Raw genomic sequence first — 17,535 nt, forward strand, 5'->3', positions numbered from 1 at the left:
ATTGTCATTTTTGCGAATAGTCATTTTTGCGAAAAGTTATTTTTACGAATTGTCATTTTTGCGAAAAGTTATTTTTACGAATTGTCATTTTTGCGAATCGCCATTTTTACGAATTGTCAATTTTCCGAAAAGTAATTTTTGCGAATCGCCATTTTTGCGAAAAATACAATAGAAAACTTGTAGGTCTATAAATTCACTATTGTATTTTTCGCAAAAATGACAGTTCGCAAAAATAGCTTTTCGCAAAAATGACAATTCGCAAACATAACAATTCGTAAAAATAACTTTTCGCAAAAATGACTATTCGCAAAAATGACATTTCGCAAAATTGGCTTTTCGCAAAAATGAGTATTCGCAAAAGTGCAGTTCGGTAAAATGACATTTCGGAAAAATGACATTTGGGGAATAATCATGCGCTCCCAAAATCATTATTTTATTATTATAAGAATATTCTTACTGTAATTTCTTCAAAATTATTTCTATCATTTAAATTCAATTAACATTTTCTAGAATTTTTAACTAAAATTCTACTTTAAATCAATAATATTAATTATTATTCAATTAAACTTTTTCAAAAAAATTAATTCCACAGAATTGTTAGTTAAAAGTACGAAAAATAATAATTTTTGAAAATAATTGACTTTTTGAGAAGAATTTTTAAAAAATTTGTGACAATATTTTAATTATTGAGAAGAATTTCCCTATCTATTTATAAAAGATAATTTAATTCTTGACGAGAATTTTTAAAAAATTTTGAAAATAATTTAATTTCTGCAAAGTATTTAATTACTTTTCAAAAGAATTGAATTCTTCTATTAAATTTTTATATTTATCAAAATAATTGAATTTTGGAAAAGAATTTTATTAAAATTCCTTAGAATAATTGATTTTATGGGAAGAATTTATGCGATTTTGTTGTTTATCAAGCTAATTGAATTCTTTTGCAAAATTACTTAAAAATTTTTGAAAATACTTGATTTTCTGCGACGAATTAAATGTTATTTATGAAAATATTTGAATTATTGCAACGAATTTTATTGTTTTATTAAATAATTGAATGTTTCTTAAATTTAATTCTTTTCTCAAGTTTTAATAAAATTTTTAATAATAATTGCATTTTTCAAGGAATTTATTTAAAATTGTATTAAAAATATTTGAAATTCTGAGATGAAAATAATTGAATTCGTAAATCAAATTTTATTAATTTATAAAAATAATTGGATAGTTTCGTAGAATTGTATCAAAAAATTTTTTCTATATGTAAATCTATTGATAAATTTTATGAAAATAGTTCGGAAAATAGTAAATATTGAAAATTATTAAATTGTAAAAAACTTTGAAAGTAAATTGAATTTTTGCAAAGATTTTTATAAATTTTTGAAAATAATTGAATTTTTGGCAAAAAAGTTTGCTATTTGTAAAGATAATTGAATTCTTGACGAGATATTCGTGAAAATTTTTAGAAATTAATAATTGAATTTATTCGTAGACTTTTATTAAAATTCCTAAAAATTATTGAATTTCTGTGAAGAATTTTTTTATTTATCAAGATAATTGAATTAAAACTTTTTTAATAATTAAATAATATTAAAAAATTCATTCTTGTCGGAAATAGAAAAAAATTTTGAAGGTTTTGTATTAGAATTAGTGTCAGTTTCATAGTTTACGAAGCTAAATTTGGCGTGAATTCATCATTAAAAGATAACAGAAAAAAATAGGGGAAATTTAGGGGAAATTTTCAAAATAGGGTACGTTTAGGGGCCAAAGTTAAAAAAGGGGGACTTTTAGGGAAATAGGGGACTGTGAAGCCTGTCCCTATGTTCCTCGTTCTAAATAAGTTTCGGAATTGTACCTAATTTGGAATAAGACCTTTACCAGAATTTGAATGTATTTCCAATTAATTCTTATTGAATCTTTTAATCTACTAGACACGTGCTGGACTGGTTTTCCTCCTGTGCAAGCTGGCACAAGAAAATATCATTTCCATAGCATTCTCCTATGTCGCCTTGTATGTTTGATAACTGCTCCGGGAGCATCCTATGTAACTAACTAAAGGTTATGACAGAATATTTATTTAAGAGCAGCACGAATAAATAAATAACAGTCAACTTCAAGCCACGCTTGTTGGACCTTAAGATCGTCACTTTTCTAACGACTACAGGATATGGTGTGTATAAGAGAACCATATTCCCTCTGTGTAGCAATAATGTATCATGCTCTGATGAAGCTGAAACAGGAACTCACTAACTCAGTTATTAGCATCCATTTAATTTTATAAATTAAATTTTAAAGTTAAATATTTTTTAAGAAGCTGCAACTAACAAGCCCACTTAATTTTTCAAAATTTTATGTTGATTTCAAAAAAACTTTATCTTTAAAATTTAATTTGTCAAGTTAAGTGGGTGCCAGTTTCAGCTTCATCATGATCTGGCGTCTTGTTTGTTCAATTCTGTTAGGGGTTGTGGTTCAATAGGTCTTTATAGTTACTTCCAAACATTTGCAAAGAAAAGTAAAGATTTTATATATTTATATCCTTGATGCTTAAAATATCATAACTCAACAATATAAATACATAAGCAAATATTTAAATAAGCTTGAAAATTTTAGGAAATTTAAGAAACTATAAAATGAACAGATGAGGGAAAAATGAATATTAATCTACATTTAGAGCATGATCCACATCAGGTTCCTTTACCTTATATGGAGAGTGATCATCTATGTCATAATATTTGTGTATGTACACGGGGTCGCTGCTTGAATAAAAGAGTATCGGACCAGCGCCGATACTGTATGGGGATAAATATTCCCCTCTGTTTATAAATAGATATTTACTCTTCACCTACATTTACAACACTTGGTTGAAGCTTCAAACCGTTGACAGGTCACCACTCAGTATCAACAGTACCCGTAGACTTTTCTAATTCGATATTTTTCACCCATTCTTCTTTTTTAATTATCAACAAACACGTGACGTCCAATCTTTCTGACTTTTGAATTTTAGTTTTTATCTTTACGAAAAACTTTTTTCACTAATTTTGCTTTAGTAAAAAGAAGCATTAGATGTTTTAATTCTTGTATACTAAGTGTATGAATTTTTTCATTATGTAAAGTTGATTTAATATTTTTCCAAAATCGTTGCTTTCACTAATATTCATCTGATTACTAACTGAAACAGGTCCTACCATTTAAATCAAAATTTTAAGATAAATGAGCCTTCTTTAGCAATAAATTTTTAATTTTTACGCTCTCATCCTAATGAGAGATAAATTTTATTATTAATCACTCATTATAGAAATATTTCACTCTTCCGACATTCACGTGACCCATATTAAAAATACAAATGAATGTTACTTCCGTTTTTATAAAAAAAAAATTTAAACCTATTTTTTAATGGCCCCTCGAAATATTTAGTATAATTTCTAAATTCTATTAACGATTATATTAAATTTCAGAATTTTTTGCGTGAACAGGAAAGATACAATCGAGCTTAAACCCGACTTGCGCGGTTCAAGCCAGCATAGTCTCTCATTGTATGTTGTTCAGGAAAGTTGCACCTGAGTTTAAACTAAGTACCGAAAGTTGAATGGAGCCGTTCAAAATTGATCTTCAATTCATTTTAAATTTAAGTACATTTTACATATAGAAATTATAATTCAATATTTTTCCTCTTTAATGCTTCGATTCCTTCTGTAATTTAGAAAAAAAAATTCAAAAGTGAGTATAAAAAAAGTTCTTAGACTCATTGAATCAAAGTTTTTGATTAAAACAGAAAAAATTGAAGAATTAAAAAAATAACGATGAGTATTTTAACTGAAAACAATTTGTTAATATTTCTGATTGAAAAAGGAAATCTATTTAAAAAACAAAAGTGCTTCTTTCAAACCTCAGCCTCTTTTATCCAAGTAATTCGCCTACTCTGGAACTTTTAAATTATCAAAAAAATTATTTTACCATAAATTTTTTTAAATATAGTTGTAGTGCTTTCGATTTGATTTCTAGTAAAATAAAATATTTTTTGAAGCTAAAAACTTTGATTTAAAGTCAACTAAAGTGATGTGTTGAATAATTAAAAAGGAACTAATAATTTCTCGAAAATTTAGCAACATTATCATGAATATCGAGGAGTTTCGTATTCGTGGAAAAGAAATGGTGGAATATATTTGTGAATACCTTCGAACGTTAGAGGGTAAACGAGTAACGGCAAACGTCGATCCTGGTTATTTAAGGCCTCTCTTACCCAAAGAAGCACCCCTCAAGCCAGAACCATGGGAAGCTATCATGAGAGATGTGGAATGCAAAATAATGCCAGGAGTAAGTTTCTCAATTATTTTTTAACCCCCATAATTATATTTATTTCCAGAAATTACCGAAATTAAAAAAGAATCCATAAAAATCATCCTTTATGTTTGTATTATAGAAATATTACATACAAATTCTATAAAAATGTAAATGCAACAATTCCTAATTTTGAAAAAATTAAAAAAAAATTCCATTATAATTTCATAAAATTAACGGATTAAATTTTGAACATAAAATTAACTGATTACCGAGTATGGGGAATTGAATTATTATTTAAATATTACTCACTCAATCTCGAAACAAAAACGAGGATTTATTATGGCAAATTGAATCAATAAATTTAATTCAGCTAAATTGAAGTATATTCCACCTTAAATGACTACGACTATGACTAATTACTTAAAAAAATATTAAAAAAAAAAACAAAAGACTCTTTCTTTTGTCAAAAGAAATTATTTTATAATCCTTCTCTGTTGTGTGGTTTTAAATTGTATTACAAGTGAAACCTCTACTCTAATAGCTTTTAAAGGTTTCAATATGTAGTCTCTTCTCGATATTTCCCTTTTATATTCGGAAATTCAATATTTGCCAATAAAATTCTCCATCCCTACAATAGACTATAATCATTCAAATAATCACTCTATGGTTCAGTAAACATTTCAGAATTTAATAGACAAAGAATCGTAGACCTATGACATATTTGAAAGAAAACAACAAATTTCACCTAAAATCAAAAAAATGGCTTACCTATAAAAACAAAAAGAAAGAGAAGTGAAAAAAATGAAAGTTTATTTATCAGTACAAATTATTTTAAATTCACACTACAAAATTTTAAGACACAAATGTTTTATTTTAACCCTTTAACGAATTTGTTAGTCTGGGATTTTTGAGGTCGTAGATTACGAATATAAAGTCACATTCCAAAAATTCAAAATGAAAGAATTATTATACTTTATTTGCTCTGACTCTACTAGTATCAACTAATCTATATTTCACAATATTTGACACCATATTGAACCTGCCATTTTGAATTTTGAAAAACTAACATCGGATTCGTAACCAGCGACCCCGAAAACTCCCCGAGTAACGAGTTTCAAGCGAGTCCGATCAATTTATAAAAAAGTCATTCGCCATGTTGGATCCGCCATTTTGAATTTTGAAAATCTGATATCAGATTCGTAATCAGCGACCTCGAATACCCCCGAGATTTGAGCAATTTTGAAAAAGTTTGTCATCTTACGTAAAATAAGGAAATTTTTTGTCCTTCAAACGCCATTTTAAATATAAAATCGAAAAAAATAAAAATTAGAAATGAATATTTTTCAAGTACAACTATCGGGAACACGTTTCCGATACTTTTTGTTATTTTTGAAAAGCGTTATGACAGAGAAAAAAAAATCTTTTGAAAAAAATTACATTAAAAAACTTGACTTTTTTTTAGTATTTTTGAAAAAAGAAGAGTTAAATATCACTTTTTGAAAATTTTGACCACACCATTCGAAAGAGCGACCCCAAAAATAGTAGGGTATGGACTTTTAAAAACTTTTATGGCTTTTCTCTATTAATTGTAAGAGATTGAAATTCATGTTGAAAAGCAGCACATCTCGTCGTTAAAAATAAAAATTAAGCCACATTTGGGTTACCCTGCTGAACGTGTACTATTTTCTGGTGACCATCATAAATTTTTACTGGATCATTTTAAATTAATCAAATAAGAAAATTTCTTTAAACGTAATTTTTAGTAACAAATAAATTCTTCAATCAAACGCTAATTATAATTACAAAATTGAAAATGGTAACGAAATCATACATAACAGTCATGAGTCCGAGGCTTGTATTTTTTAAGAAAGTTTACCAAATATATAATATTGGAAACAATTTGTATAATTTTCTAAAAATAACAAAAATGGTAATTTTTTTAATGAACTTCTTGTTTAAGAAGGGGTAAAAGGAAAAAGCCAGATAGTTGACTTGTATTAAATTTAAATTCGAATTTAACTTCACTTGTCTCTAGAACAAAGCATAGTTAACAGTAAGTGTGAGTTCGTAGCTGACGTGCCCCTAAGCCCAGCGATGGAATTTATCCACCCCTTGGAGGGGACACTCTCGCCTAGACCCTGTCTTGCGAGAATATGAGGGTCTTTATAAGTGAGTATTGAAAAATAGTCATTTCCCCCCTAATTGGTTCCAAGAGGACTTTTTTGATATCTCCTAAAGTACGAAGAAAATATAGATATGTGATGCATTAGCGACTAGATAAAATTCCTTCTTCCATTTCATTGCATCGCAATCCAAAATGAGGGGGAGTACACATGAATTTGTAAGTAAAGTCCATGTCAAGTGGGATTAGGGTAGAGGAGCTTAAGTATTTTATATAGAAATTGAGAACATTATTTGAATAGAAAGCAGTTTTTGATGCGTTTCAGAGCGCATAACAATTCGAGGAAAATAAGAGTCTCATAAACCTTATCTGCTTCGCGTAGGAGGTCCTAATGGTTTATAACATAGGAGTAGTTATTGATAGAGATATAAAAAGCATGTGAAGTGGAAGAGATTTTTGGGTTTAAAGATGTATCAGTGTAAATGTGAATTAAATGTGATCTTTACTGAGAAGAGTATTTACTAAGAAGCCTATATAAATCATATTTTATACTTTTCTCTAAGTGGAAGTAATTTTCATGAAAGAGACTTATTTTCCTAGTAGACTATTTACTTCTATTATATTTCAATATATTCAGGTTTGATCATTTGTTACAATCCTAGTATAATTTGGCTAGTAAAAAAACTCATTAGACGGGTTGTCCAGGCAAATGCAAGTACTCTTAATTTCAAGTCGTTCTGCAGATGCGAAATTTAGTATTAAGTTTATGGTATAACAATGTTGAGAGAACTCTTTTGTGTAAATCATTTGTATAGCAAAAATTGTGTAAGACTTAAAACAGGTGTAAAAACAAATAAATAAATATGCACAAAATAACTAGCATTAGAGTTTACAATATCCTATAATGTCAAAAATGGATATTATGATCGGTAGAAAATTAAGCCCATGCTGCACAAAAGGAAGTTTTAAAGGCAAAGTTAGCGTCATGTTCCTCAAATGCAGACATATTCCAGTGAATAAGACATTCTTAGGATGTTAAAGTCGGTGCAAAGGAAGTCCGAAAGAGACTTTATATCCTAAAGACATTAGGAAATAAGATATCCTTAAGACGTTCTTTGAACAAACATAGATTTTCTAAAGACAACTCAACAAAGTTTACATACATTTACATACATTCTATCAAATTAGAATACCATTTCTAGAAGTAATACTTCTATTTAATGATCTGTTAAAGATTCATGATAAAATTACTCAAAATCCGATGACAGGCTTCATAGTGCCCCTAAAAAGTATTTTAGGGGAAATAGGGGACTGAAAATTAAAAAATAGGGGACCTTTAAGGGACCATAAAAATTGGTTAAATAAAGATAAAAATATAATTTATTTATACAGGGTTCCTACAAAAATTTAACTATTTTTCCCTGATTTCCAAACACAACTTTGACTTTTTTCCTGACTCTAAAGAATATTCTGATTCACTATAAAAATTATTAGATACTCAAAAAAATGTTCTGTTACATTTATTTACAAATTTCTTCAAAAGTAAAATTATTCGAAAACATCAATAGTTTTATTTAAAATAAATATTTAATCATTTTTTTTTATTCGAATTAAGATGTTCAAAACATTCAAATTTAAACCTTTTTGAAATAAAAATAACTGATTAAAATATTATTGTAAAACATAAAGAAATGAATCAGTGATTCATTTCCTTATGTTTTATAATAATTAAAAATGACCGACTGACAAAATGATTACTTTATTATTACAAGAATATTGTTACTGTAATTTCTTCAAAATTATTTGTATCATTTCAATTAAATTAACATTTTCTAGAATTTTTAACTAAAATTCTACTTTAAATCAATAATATCAATTATTATTCAATTAAACTTTTTCAAAAAAATTAATCCTACAGAATTGTTGGTTAAAATTACAAAAAATAAAAATTTAATTCTACGAGAAATCAATTATTTAAACACAAAAATAAATAATATTGAATGCTTCTTAAAATTTAATTTTTACTAAGAATTGTATTAACAACTTTTGAAAATATTTAATTTCTTTTAAGGAACTTAATTGAAATTTTAATAAAATTTATCATACTAAAGAATTTCATAACATTTTTTTAAAATAATTTGAAAACTTTTTGAAGAATTTTATTAAATTTTTAAAAAATAATTGAATTCCTGAGAAGAATTTAAATAATAATTTTTGAAAACAATTGAATTCATGAGAAGAATTTTATTAGAATTTTTGAAAATAATTGACTTCTTGAGGAGAATTTTTAAAAAATTTTGAAAATAATTGAATTTTTCAGAATTTTTTATAACATTTTGAAACTAATTGAAAACTTTTTGAAGAATTTTATTCATTTTTTTTTAAAATAATTGAATTCCTGAGAAGAATTTAAATAATATTTTTTGAAAACAATTGAATTCATGAGAAGAATTTTATTAAAATTTTTGAAAATAATTGACTTCTTGAGAAGAATTTTTCAAAAATTTTTGACAATAATTTAACTCTTGAGAAGAAATTTTCCTATCTATTTATAAAGATAATTTAATTCTTGACGAAAATTTTTAAAGAATTTTGAAAATAATTCAATTTCTGCAAAGTATTTTATTACTTTTCAAAAGAATTGAATATTGTCAAAGAATTTTATTATTTATGAAAATAATTGAATTTTAAAATGAATTTTATTCAAATTCCTGAAAATAATTGAATTTTGTCGACGAATTTTGCTATTCATTTATAAAGATAATATTGAAATATTCACAGTTTTTTGTAAAATAATTTAATTTTCTCAAAGAATTTTATTAATTTTGAAAATAATTTAATTTTTGCAAAGTATTTCATTACTTTTCAAAAGAATTGAATTCTTGTAATGAATATTGATATTTATCAAAATAATTGAATTTTGGAAAAGAATTTTATTATAAAATTCCTTATAGAATAATTGTTTTTATGGGAAGAATTTATGCGATTTTGTTGTTTATCAAGCTAATAGAATTCTTTTGTAAAATTACTTAAAAATTTTTAAAAATAATTAATTTTCTGCGATGAATTTAAAATATTATATATGAAAATATTTGAATTATTGCAACGAATTTTATTGTTTTATTGAATAATTGAATGTTTCTTAAAATTGAATTCTTTCCTCAAGTTTTAATAAAATTTTTAATAATTGCATTTTTCAAGGAATTTATTTAAAATTGTATTAAAAATATTTGAAAGTCAGTGATGAAAATAATTGAATTCGTAAATGAAATTTTATTTTTTATGAAAATAATTGAATCTTTTTGTAGAATTGTATCAAAAAGTTTTTTCTATAATTAAATATGTTGATAAATTTTATGAAAATAGTAAATATTGAAAATTATTGAATTGCAAAAAACTTTTGAAAGTAATTGAACTTTTGCAAAGATTTTTATAAATTTTTGAAAACAATTGAATTTTTGGCGAAAAATTTTGCTATTTGTAAAGATAATTGAATTCTTGACGAGATATTGGTGAACATTTTTTAAAAATAATTGAATTTCTTCGAAGAATTTTATTACTTTTGAAAATTATTGAATTCTTGGGATAAATATTGAAATTTATGAAAATAATTGAATTTTTTTATTTTAAAAATAATTGAAACTTGACTTCACCAAAATACTAATCTTATAAATTTTATAAGTTTCATGAAAAATTTCATCGATCATAAATTTCAAGATTTGAAACTTTCAAAACAAAAGTTTTCAATTGAAAGTTTCAACGGCACTTTGCTAAATTTGGTGTGAATTTATCATTAAAAGATAAAAGAAAAAAATGGGGGAAATTTTCAAAATAGGGTACGTTTAGGGGCGAAAATTAAAAAAAGGGGACTTTTAGGGAAATGGGGGACAGACTGTGAAGCCTGCGATGAGACAACTGACTAAGACGTTCAATTTCTGTTTTATAGATCACGCACTGGCAGCATCCTCGATTTCACGCCTACTTCCCATCTGGTAACTCGTTTCCTTCGATTCTCGGTGACATGCTGTCCGACGCAATAGGATGCATCGGATTTTCCTGGGCTGCAAGTCCAGCTTGCACAGAACTCGAAACAATTGTCCTTGATTGGTTCGCGAAAGCAATGAATCTCCCGTTAGCGTTCATGGCGGACAATGAAGCTGGAAAAGGTGGTGGCGTGATCCAGGGCTCGGCTTCAGAATGCATTCTTGTCTCAATGCTCGCCGCTCGAACACAAATAATCAGAATGCTGAAAGAACAGGATCCTAATACTGAGGACTCGGCATTTCTCCCTCGACTAGTAGCCTACTGTTCAATGGAGTCGCATTCGTGTGTGGAAAAGGCAGCTATGATAAGTTTCGTAAAACTACGAGTTTTAGAACCGGATGAAAAATGCCGTCTCCGGGGTAAACGATTGGAATCCGCAATTCGAGAAGATACGGCCAATGGTCTAGTGCCTTTCTTCGTCTCCACTACATTGGGATCAACCGGTTGTTGTTCTTTTGACAATCTCGTGGAAATTGGACCAGTCTGCCGTAAATACTCCGGAATATGGTTGCACGTCGATGGGGCTTACGCGGGAAGCGCTTTTATTTGTCCAGAACTAAGACCTTTGATGGCTGGGATCGAGTTCGCCGATTCTTTTAATACCAACCCTAATAAATGGCTTTTAGTGAACTTCGACTGTTCCTGTCTTTGGGTGAGAGATCGGGTCAAGTTGACCTCTGCAATGGTGGTCGATCCACTCTATCTTCAACACGCCAACTCTGGGGAATCGATAGACTATCGTCACTGGGGCATTCCGCTAAGTAGACGATTTCGAGCACTGAAATTGTGGTTTGTCATGAGATCCTATGGAATAACGGGTTTGCAAAACTATATACGTAATCACATCAGACTGGCAAAGAGATTCGAGACGAAGATCAAGAGGGACAAGAGATTCGAAGTGGTTAATGACGTGACGGTGGGGTTGGTATGCTTCCGAATGAAGGAAAACGACGAGATAAATCAGGAACTCCTGGCTAATATCAACGCATCAGGAAAGCTTCACATGATCCCCTCGAGAGTGATGAACAAATACACTCTTCGATTCTGTGTCGTCAAGGAAGATGCAACGGATTATGATATTGACTTTGCAGTGGACGTTATTCAGGAGCATGCTGCCGAAGTTCTAGTAGCTCACTACGAAGGAGAGGAAGAATTCTTGGCCAAGAGTCCCAAGAGTCCAGCGCCATTGGACAAGAAACTCGTCAGGAAATTCAGCTTCACAAGAAGTGTCTCCAGAGCCGCTTACAGACGATCAATGTCAAAAACAAGTCTGCACGATGGTGCCACACCGATTATGGTTGTCGAGGATCATCGACCAGTCGAGACCATTGAAGAGGATGTATTTTGTGACAGTCGGTAGACCGAACTTCAGCTCACGGTACCGAATAAAAGGAACCAATTGCTTTCGATGCCGTGAGCTGAGGCCCCCGACAACCGGAAAACGAACGAAATCCCAGGGCCCTCAGGACCATTTGCAGGACAATCTGAGGTCCTTATTTAAAATCAAGTCTCATTAAACTTGATTAGAATCGAAATTATTGTTCATCCGGTTAATAAGTGTGTTTGAAAGAAATTGATCGTGAACTACTTTGAGTGTAGTTGGAGTGAGAAAAGTTTTAAAAGAATTGTTAAGTCGTGACGGGGCAACATCCAGTGTACAAAATTTATTATCTAAGTCGAAAAAAAGCTCATGCTTTATGAGCTACAAAACACTTCTATATTTAAGCATTAAAACACTGTCGTAGTGTAGAAATCAAAGTCAAAAATGTACCTAAAAGTTAAAAAAAAAATCGAGTAAGTAAAAAAAATTAAAATTTTCTTAATATTTTAATAACTTATAGACGATTTTGTAAGTAATTTAGATCCTTTTCGGAATAAAACCTTAATTAGAAGTAAAGTTAATTTTAGAACGTAATTTGTGCGTAACAAAGAAAACACTGTTGTTCATTACAAAAAAAAAACATTTTAATTGAAATTGAATAATTTTTTTTTTATAAAAAAGTACACATAGTTCACAAGAAAAAAAGAGGTATCGAATTTTGCAACACGTGTTCTAAAAATACTGCAAAAGAGGAAGAAAAGCGCGTAAATTATCTACTAACAATTTATCGAGAAATATTACGAACATGTATAAATTATATGTCACGTTCAATAAAAAAAAATGTTTATAAATAAAATATGGTTGAAAAAAACTTTTTAAATAGTATTTCAGTACCCATATAAAAAAAACAATTTTCCATTAACTTCAAATTTCCAACTGGAATAAAGATTTCTCAAACATGTCAATCTTCAATGGGAGTCTGATGTTTTGTAAAAATAATTAACAAAATTTTTGATAGTAAGGCCTTTTAAATTATGATTATTTAAATGTGCGATATTTCTAAAAGATTTTAATGCAGACTTACTTCATATTTACAAAATTGGCTAAAAATGTGTAATTTTATTGTTGAGAATAGAATTCGCAGTTATGAAACTGAAACTGGCATCCAGTTATCAGGGCTCGAACCAGTGAAAGTATTTAAAAATAAGGACTTTATTACGGACCAAAAATGAAAAATTGCGGACCAATTACTGACAAAAATATAACTAGTCCGAGTCAAATAAGAGAACATTGTACTTCAAACTATAAATTAAATTTTTTCATAACTATAAACCATGAAGATATCGATGAAGATTTCTTCATGTTTTCAAATAATTAAAGATGACCGAGAGATAAAATCATTATTTTATATTATAAGAATATGGTACTTTTTTAAAATTATTTTCATCATTTGAATTTAATTATTATTTTCAAAAATTTTTAACTAAAATTCTGCTTTAGATCAACTATTTTTAATAATTTTCAAAAAAGTTCTTTGGCAATTTTCAAATCCATTTGTTTACAATATTCAATTTCAATTATTCCTAAATTCATCAATTAAATGCATTTATTAGAAAATTGAAAACTTCAAATAATTTAAAGAAAATCAAATAAACTTTTCAAAAAAATTAATTTCAAAACTTAATTATTTCTAAGAATCCACGCTTTTAATATTCAATTATAATCTAAAGTTTTAACTGAAATTCATTTTTAAATCAATTTTTATTAGAGAATTCTACGAGAATTCCATTATTTAAATACAAAAGTAAATATTAATAATTTATTGAATAATTGAATGTTTCTCAAAATTCAATTCTCATAAAGAATTTTATGAACACATTTTTAAATAATTGAATTCCTTTATGAAATTTTATGAAAACTTGCATAAAAATAAATATACTTTTTTCAAGGAATTAAATTAAAATTGTATGAAAAATAATTGAAATTCTGCGATGAGTTTCATTATTAGTAAAAAATAATTGAATCCTTAAGAAGAATTTTATTACTCTTGAAAATAATTGAATTTCTGCAATAATTTTTAACTTCTCCAAAATTAAATTTTTTTCTAGTGTTTTTAACTAAAATTCTACTATAAATCCATTATTTTTAATAATTTTTGAAAAAGTTCTTTGAGAATTTTTAAATTTATTTGTTTACAATTCAATTATACAAAATTTGAATTATTCAGAAATTCTTCAATTCAATATATATATTAGAAAATAAAAACTTGAAATAATTTTTAAAAAAATTCAATTAAACTTTTTCAAAAGAATTAATTCTACAGAATTATTTGTTAAAAATATGAAAAATTAAGAATTTCAATGATTTGAATTTGTAACCTTTTCAAAATTCAATTATTTCTAAAAATCCACTTTATAATGCTTTTAATATTTAATTATAATCTAAAATTTTAACTGAAATTCATTTTTAAAACAATTTTTAATAGTAAATTCTACGAGAATTCAATTATTTAAATACAAAAATAAATAATTTATTAAATAATTGAATGTTTCTTAAAATTGAAATTTCATAAAGAATTTTATCAATAAATTTTTAAGTAATTAAATTCTTTCGACGTAATTTAATAACATTTTTAAGAATATTTATATTTTTCGAGAAATTCCATTAAAATTGTATTAAAAATAATTGAAATTCTGCTATGAGTTTTATTATTCATGAAAATAATTGAATTCCAAAAAAGAATTTTATTACAGTAGAGACTGTATTTTATAAAATAATTGAATCCTTGTAAAAGTTTTATGATTTATGAAAATAATTTAATTATTGCGAAAGAAATTTATAAAAAATTTGGAAATAATTGAATTCCTGTGAAATTTTTATTATTTATGAAAATAATTAAATGTTTGCGAAGAATTTTATTAATTTCTTTTTTAAATAATTGAATTTCTTTGGAAAATGTTATATTAAAATAGAAAATATTTGAAATCATTAAGGTGAGGAAGATTTTTTAAAATAATTGAATTTCGGAGAAGAATTTTATTATTTTTAAAATTAATTGAAATCTTTACGAGAATTTAAAAATTTTTTTAACACAATTGAATTTCTGCAATCAGTTGTAACTTTTCCAAAATTGAATTTTTTTTGTTGTTTTTAACTAAAATTGTTCTATAAATTCATTATTTTTAATAAATAATAGATAATATAATAATTATCAAAAATTCGAAAAACCAATTTTTTTAAAATTTAACATTTTTTCTTCTCCTTTATAGCATTTAGCTTCATTATTTTTGGGCTCTTCAAAAACACTTTACTTATATTTAATAGTCTCCATCCTTTGGCAAAAAATATAAAATTATCAAAAAGTATCAAAAATTTGAAAAACCGATTTTTTTAAAATTCAACATTTTTTCTTCTCTTTTATGGCATTTAGCTTCATTATTTTTGGGCTCTTCAAAAACACTTTACTTATTTAATAGTCTCCACCCTTTGGTAAAAAATCTAAAATTATTAAAAATTATCAAAAATTCGAAAAACCGATTTTTTCAAAATTATTTTAATAAAATTCTTTATAGAAATTTAATTAATTTAAAAAATTTGTCAAAATTCAATTATTTTCAATGTCTATTATTTCAATAAAATTTCACATAAGAATTCAATTATTTACAAAGAAATTTTAATAAAATTCGTCTCAAAAATTCAATTATTTTCAAAAATAATATACTTCTTCGCAGAAAATAAATTATGTTCAAAAATTTACAAAAATTCTCGTCAAAATTTAAATAATCTTTATAAATAATAAAATTTTTCTCCGAAATTCAATTATTTTCGAAAATTTTAATAACATTCTTGGCAAAATTTCAAAATATTTTGAAAGAATTAAATTACTAATAAATTACTCCTAATTTTAAAACTGAGAACATTTAAAAAGAAAAATTATCAAAAAAGTTAGGAAACAAAAAAGCATACAACTAACTTCAAACTGCGAACAGATTTCCGGAAATCAACGATTATTTATGTAGAAGATTTAATATAGCATTTCGATAGTATATTAAATACATTGCAATAATAAAATTTATAAAAGTGTGAATATAAAAAAGAGAAAACAATTTTTTGAATAAAAATAATTTTTAATACAAATATCCTATAGATTAATGTACAAATATGTTACATTTGACCACATTGTGAAATTGTGACAGGAATTTTCGGTTTATTATTTGGTCCGGTCGGGACATTTTCTACTTTCCTCATTACTAGAAGGCCATCGATAACTCTTCCAAAAACCACATGTTTCCCATCCAAAAAATTACATTTTGCACAAGTTATAAAAAATTGACAACCATTCGTGTCCTTTCCACTGTTTGCCATTGACAATAAACCTGGCGAGTCATGCTTCAATGTGAAATTTTCATCGGAAAATGTTCCACCTCCGTAAATACTTAAAACTCCAGTTCCATCACCATTGACAAAATCTCCGCCCTGAATCATAAAGTCCTTGATAACACGATGAAAAATAGCGCCTTTAAATCCCAATGGTGCTCCATCTTTTCTAAACTCGCCGGTGCAAAATTGGCGAAAATTTTCCGACGTCTTCGGACAGACATCGTCAAATAATTCGAAGATCATGCGTCCAATTTCCGTATTACCAACGGAAACGTCAAAAAATACAACTGGATTGTTTGGATTTCGAAGTTGTGTCTGAATTTGATTCCAAGTAGGCATTGTTCGAATAACTTTCGAATACACAAACAAAACTAATAAAACTTGTATTATCACAATAATCACTGACGAAAAAATAAAGTTTCTTTTCTCTCGTTTTTAGCGAGTTTTATTTTAATGAAAAATCAAATTACTCGACACGCAAACTAAACCAAACGTTTTTGTAGCGTCATCAACAAGGGTGTTTACATTTTGAGGTTATGTTTCACCGGCCGTCCAACGGAACCACGAGGTTTTTATATTTTTAAAAAGGGACGTACATTATCCACGTTATAATATACCATAATTATTACAAATCGTATTTAAATAGAAGATTAATCAATAAAACGTTTTGTTTTCGTAAATAAAATCAACAACAAAAGGTAAAATAGTCCCTCAACGATTAGTGTCGTTAAGAGGTTAGAATCATTAAGAATTTTTGCTCTTACCTTCAGGAAATTTTTGACAGTTTGGTCCTTGAATGATCGACTTGAATTTACTTATCAAACACTTTTCACTAATTTCAGAAATTTAAACTTACACAACTGTTATCATAAGTTATTTTACATAAAAGTATCTCTTTTGTTTTAGTCAGGAACATAAAAACACTACAATGAATATATGCGCAGAACGGTGTAAACATTGGTCACGTGATCACCAAGAAAGTCAAAATCGAAAATTGCGCGGGAAATTTAAATAGCTAAATATTTACAATTATATCAAAACATTATTTTTAATATTCAAAAAAATTATTAAAAATTATTAAAAAATATTTAAAATATTTAAATTCTTATAAAGAATTTTACAAAAATTTTCCGAATAATTAAATTTCTGTAAAAAAAAGAATTAATTAATTAATTAATTTATTATGGTAATTTTGGAAAAGAATGAAATTTTTTCAAAATGTTTAATTAAATTTTCTTTCTTAATAAAGAAATTTAATGCAATTTTTTTTAAATAATAAATTTTTTCGAATAACTTTATTAAAATTTTTTAAAATAATTTAATTCTAGCAACAAATTTGATAAATTATTATAAAAAAATAATTCAAATCTTGCTAAGAATTTAATTAAAA

The 17,535-nt window shown here is 26.5% G+C and overlaps 3 protein-coding genes across 4 annotated transcripts in view; 1 reads left to right on the plus strand and 2 right to left on the minus strand.

The window, feature by feature from the left end:
* LOC122509218 overlaps positions 1 to 17,105 on the minus strand; it is a 49,172-nt gene extending 32,067 nt beyond the window's left edge. Inside the window, exon 1 of the mRNA XM_043623085.1 lies at positions 16,910 to 17,105. The gene's annotated coding sequence lies outside the window, so the exon portion shown is untranslated. The remainder of the gene's footprint in view (positions 1 to 16,909) is intronic.
* LOC122509217 (aromatic-L-amino-acid decarboxylase-like) lies at positions 2,479 to 12,550 on the plus strand. 2 transcript variants are annotated; one of them, XM_043623083.1, is made up of 4 exons: positions 2,479 to 3,085; positions 3,453 to 3,714; positions 4,101 to 4,311; positions 10,347 to 12,550. In XM_043623083.1, exons 3-4 carry the CDS (start codon positions 4,111 to 4,113, stop codon positions 11,802 to 11,804), a joined length of 1,659 nt encoding a protein of 552 aa, XP_043479018.1. In that variant the 5' UTR covers positions 2,479 to 3,085; positions 3,453 to 3,714; positions 4,101 to 4,110; the 3' UTR covers positions 11,805 to 12,550. The 2 variants fall into 2 exon arrangements, with proteins under 2 accessions (XP_043479018.1, XP_043479019.1); XM_043623084.1 differs by lacking the exon at positions 2,479 to 3,085 and having other exon boundaries at positions 3,342 to 3,714.
* On the minus strand, positions 15,872 to 16,861 carry LOC122509220 (peptidyl-prolyl cis-trans isomerase H). Its single transcript, XM_043623086.1, has one exon. The coding sequence runs from the start codon at positions 16,482 to 16,484 to the stop codon at positions 15,930 to 15,932; it is 555 nt and encodes a 184-aa protein (XP_043479021.1). The 5' UTR covers positions 16,485 to 16,861; the 3' UTR covers positions 15,872 to 15,929.
* Positions 17,106 to 17,535: the final 430 nt, after the last annotated feature.

This window comes from Leptopilina heterotoma, unplaced genomic scaffold (assembly GCF_015476425.1).
Source record: "Leptopilina heterotoma isolate Lh14 unplaced genomic scaffold, ASM1547642v1 Lhet_6, whole genome shotgun sequence".
Lineage (NCBI taxonomy): Eukaryota > Metazoa > Arthropoda > Insecta > Hymenoptera > Figitidae > Leptopilina > Leptopilina heterotoma.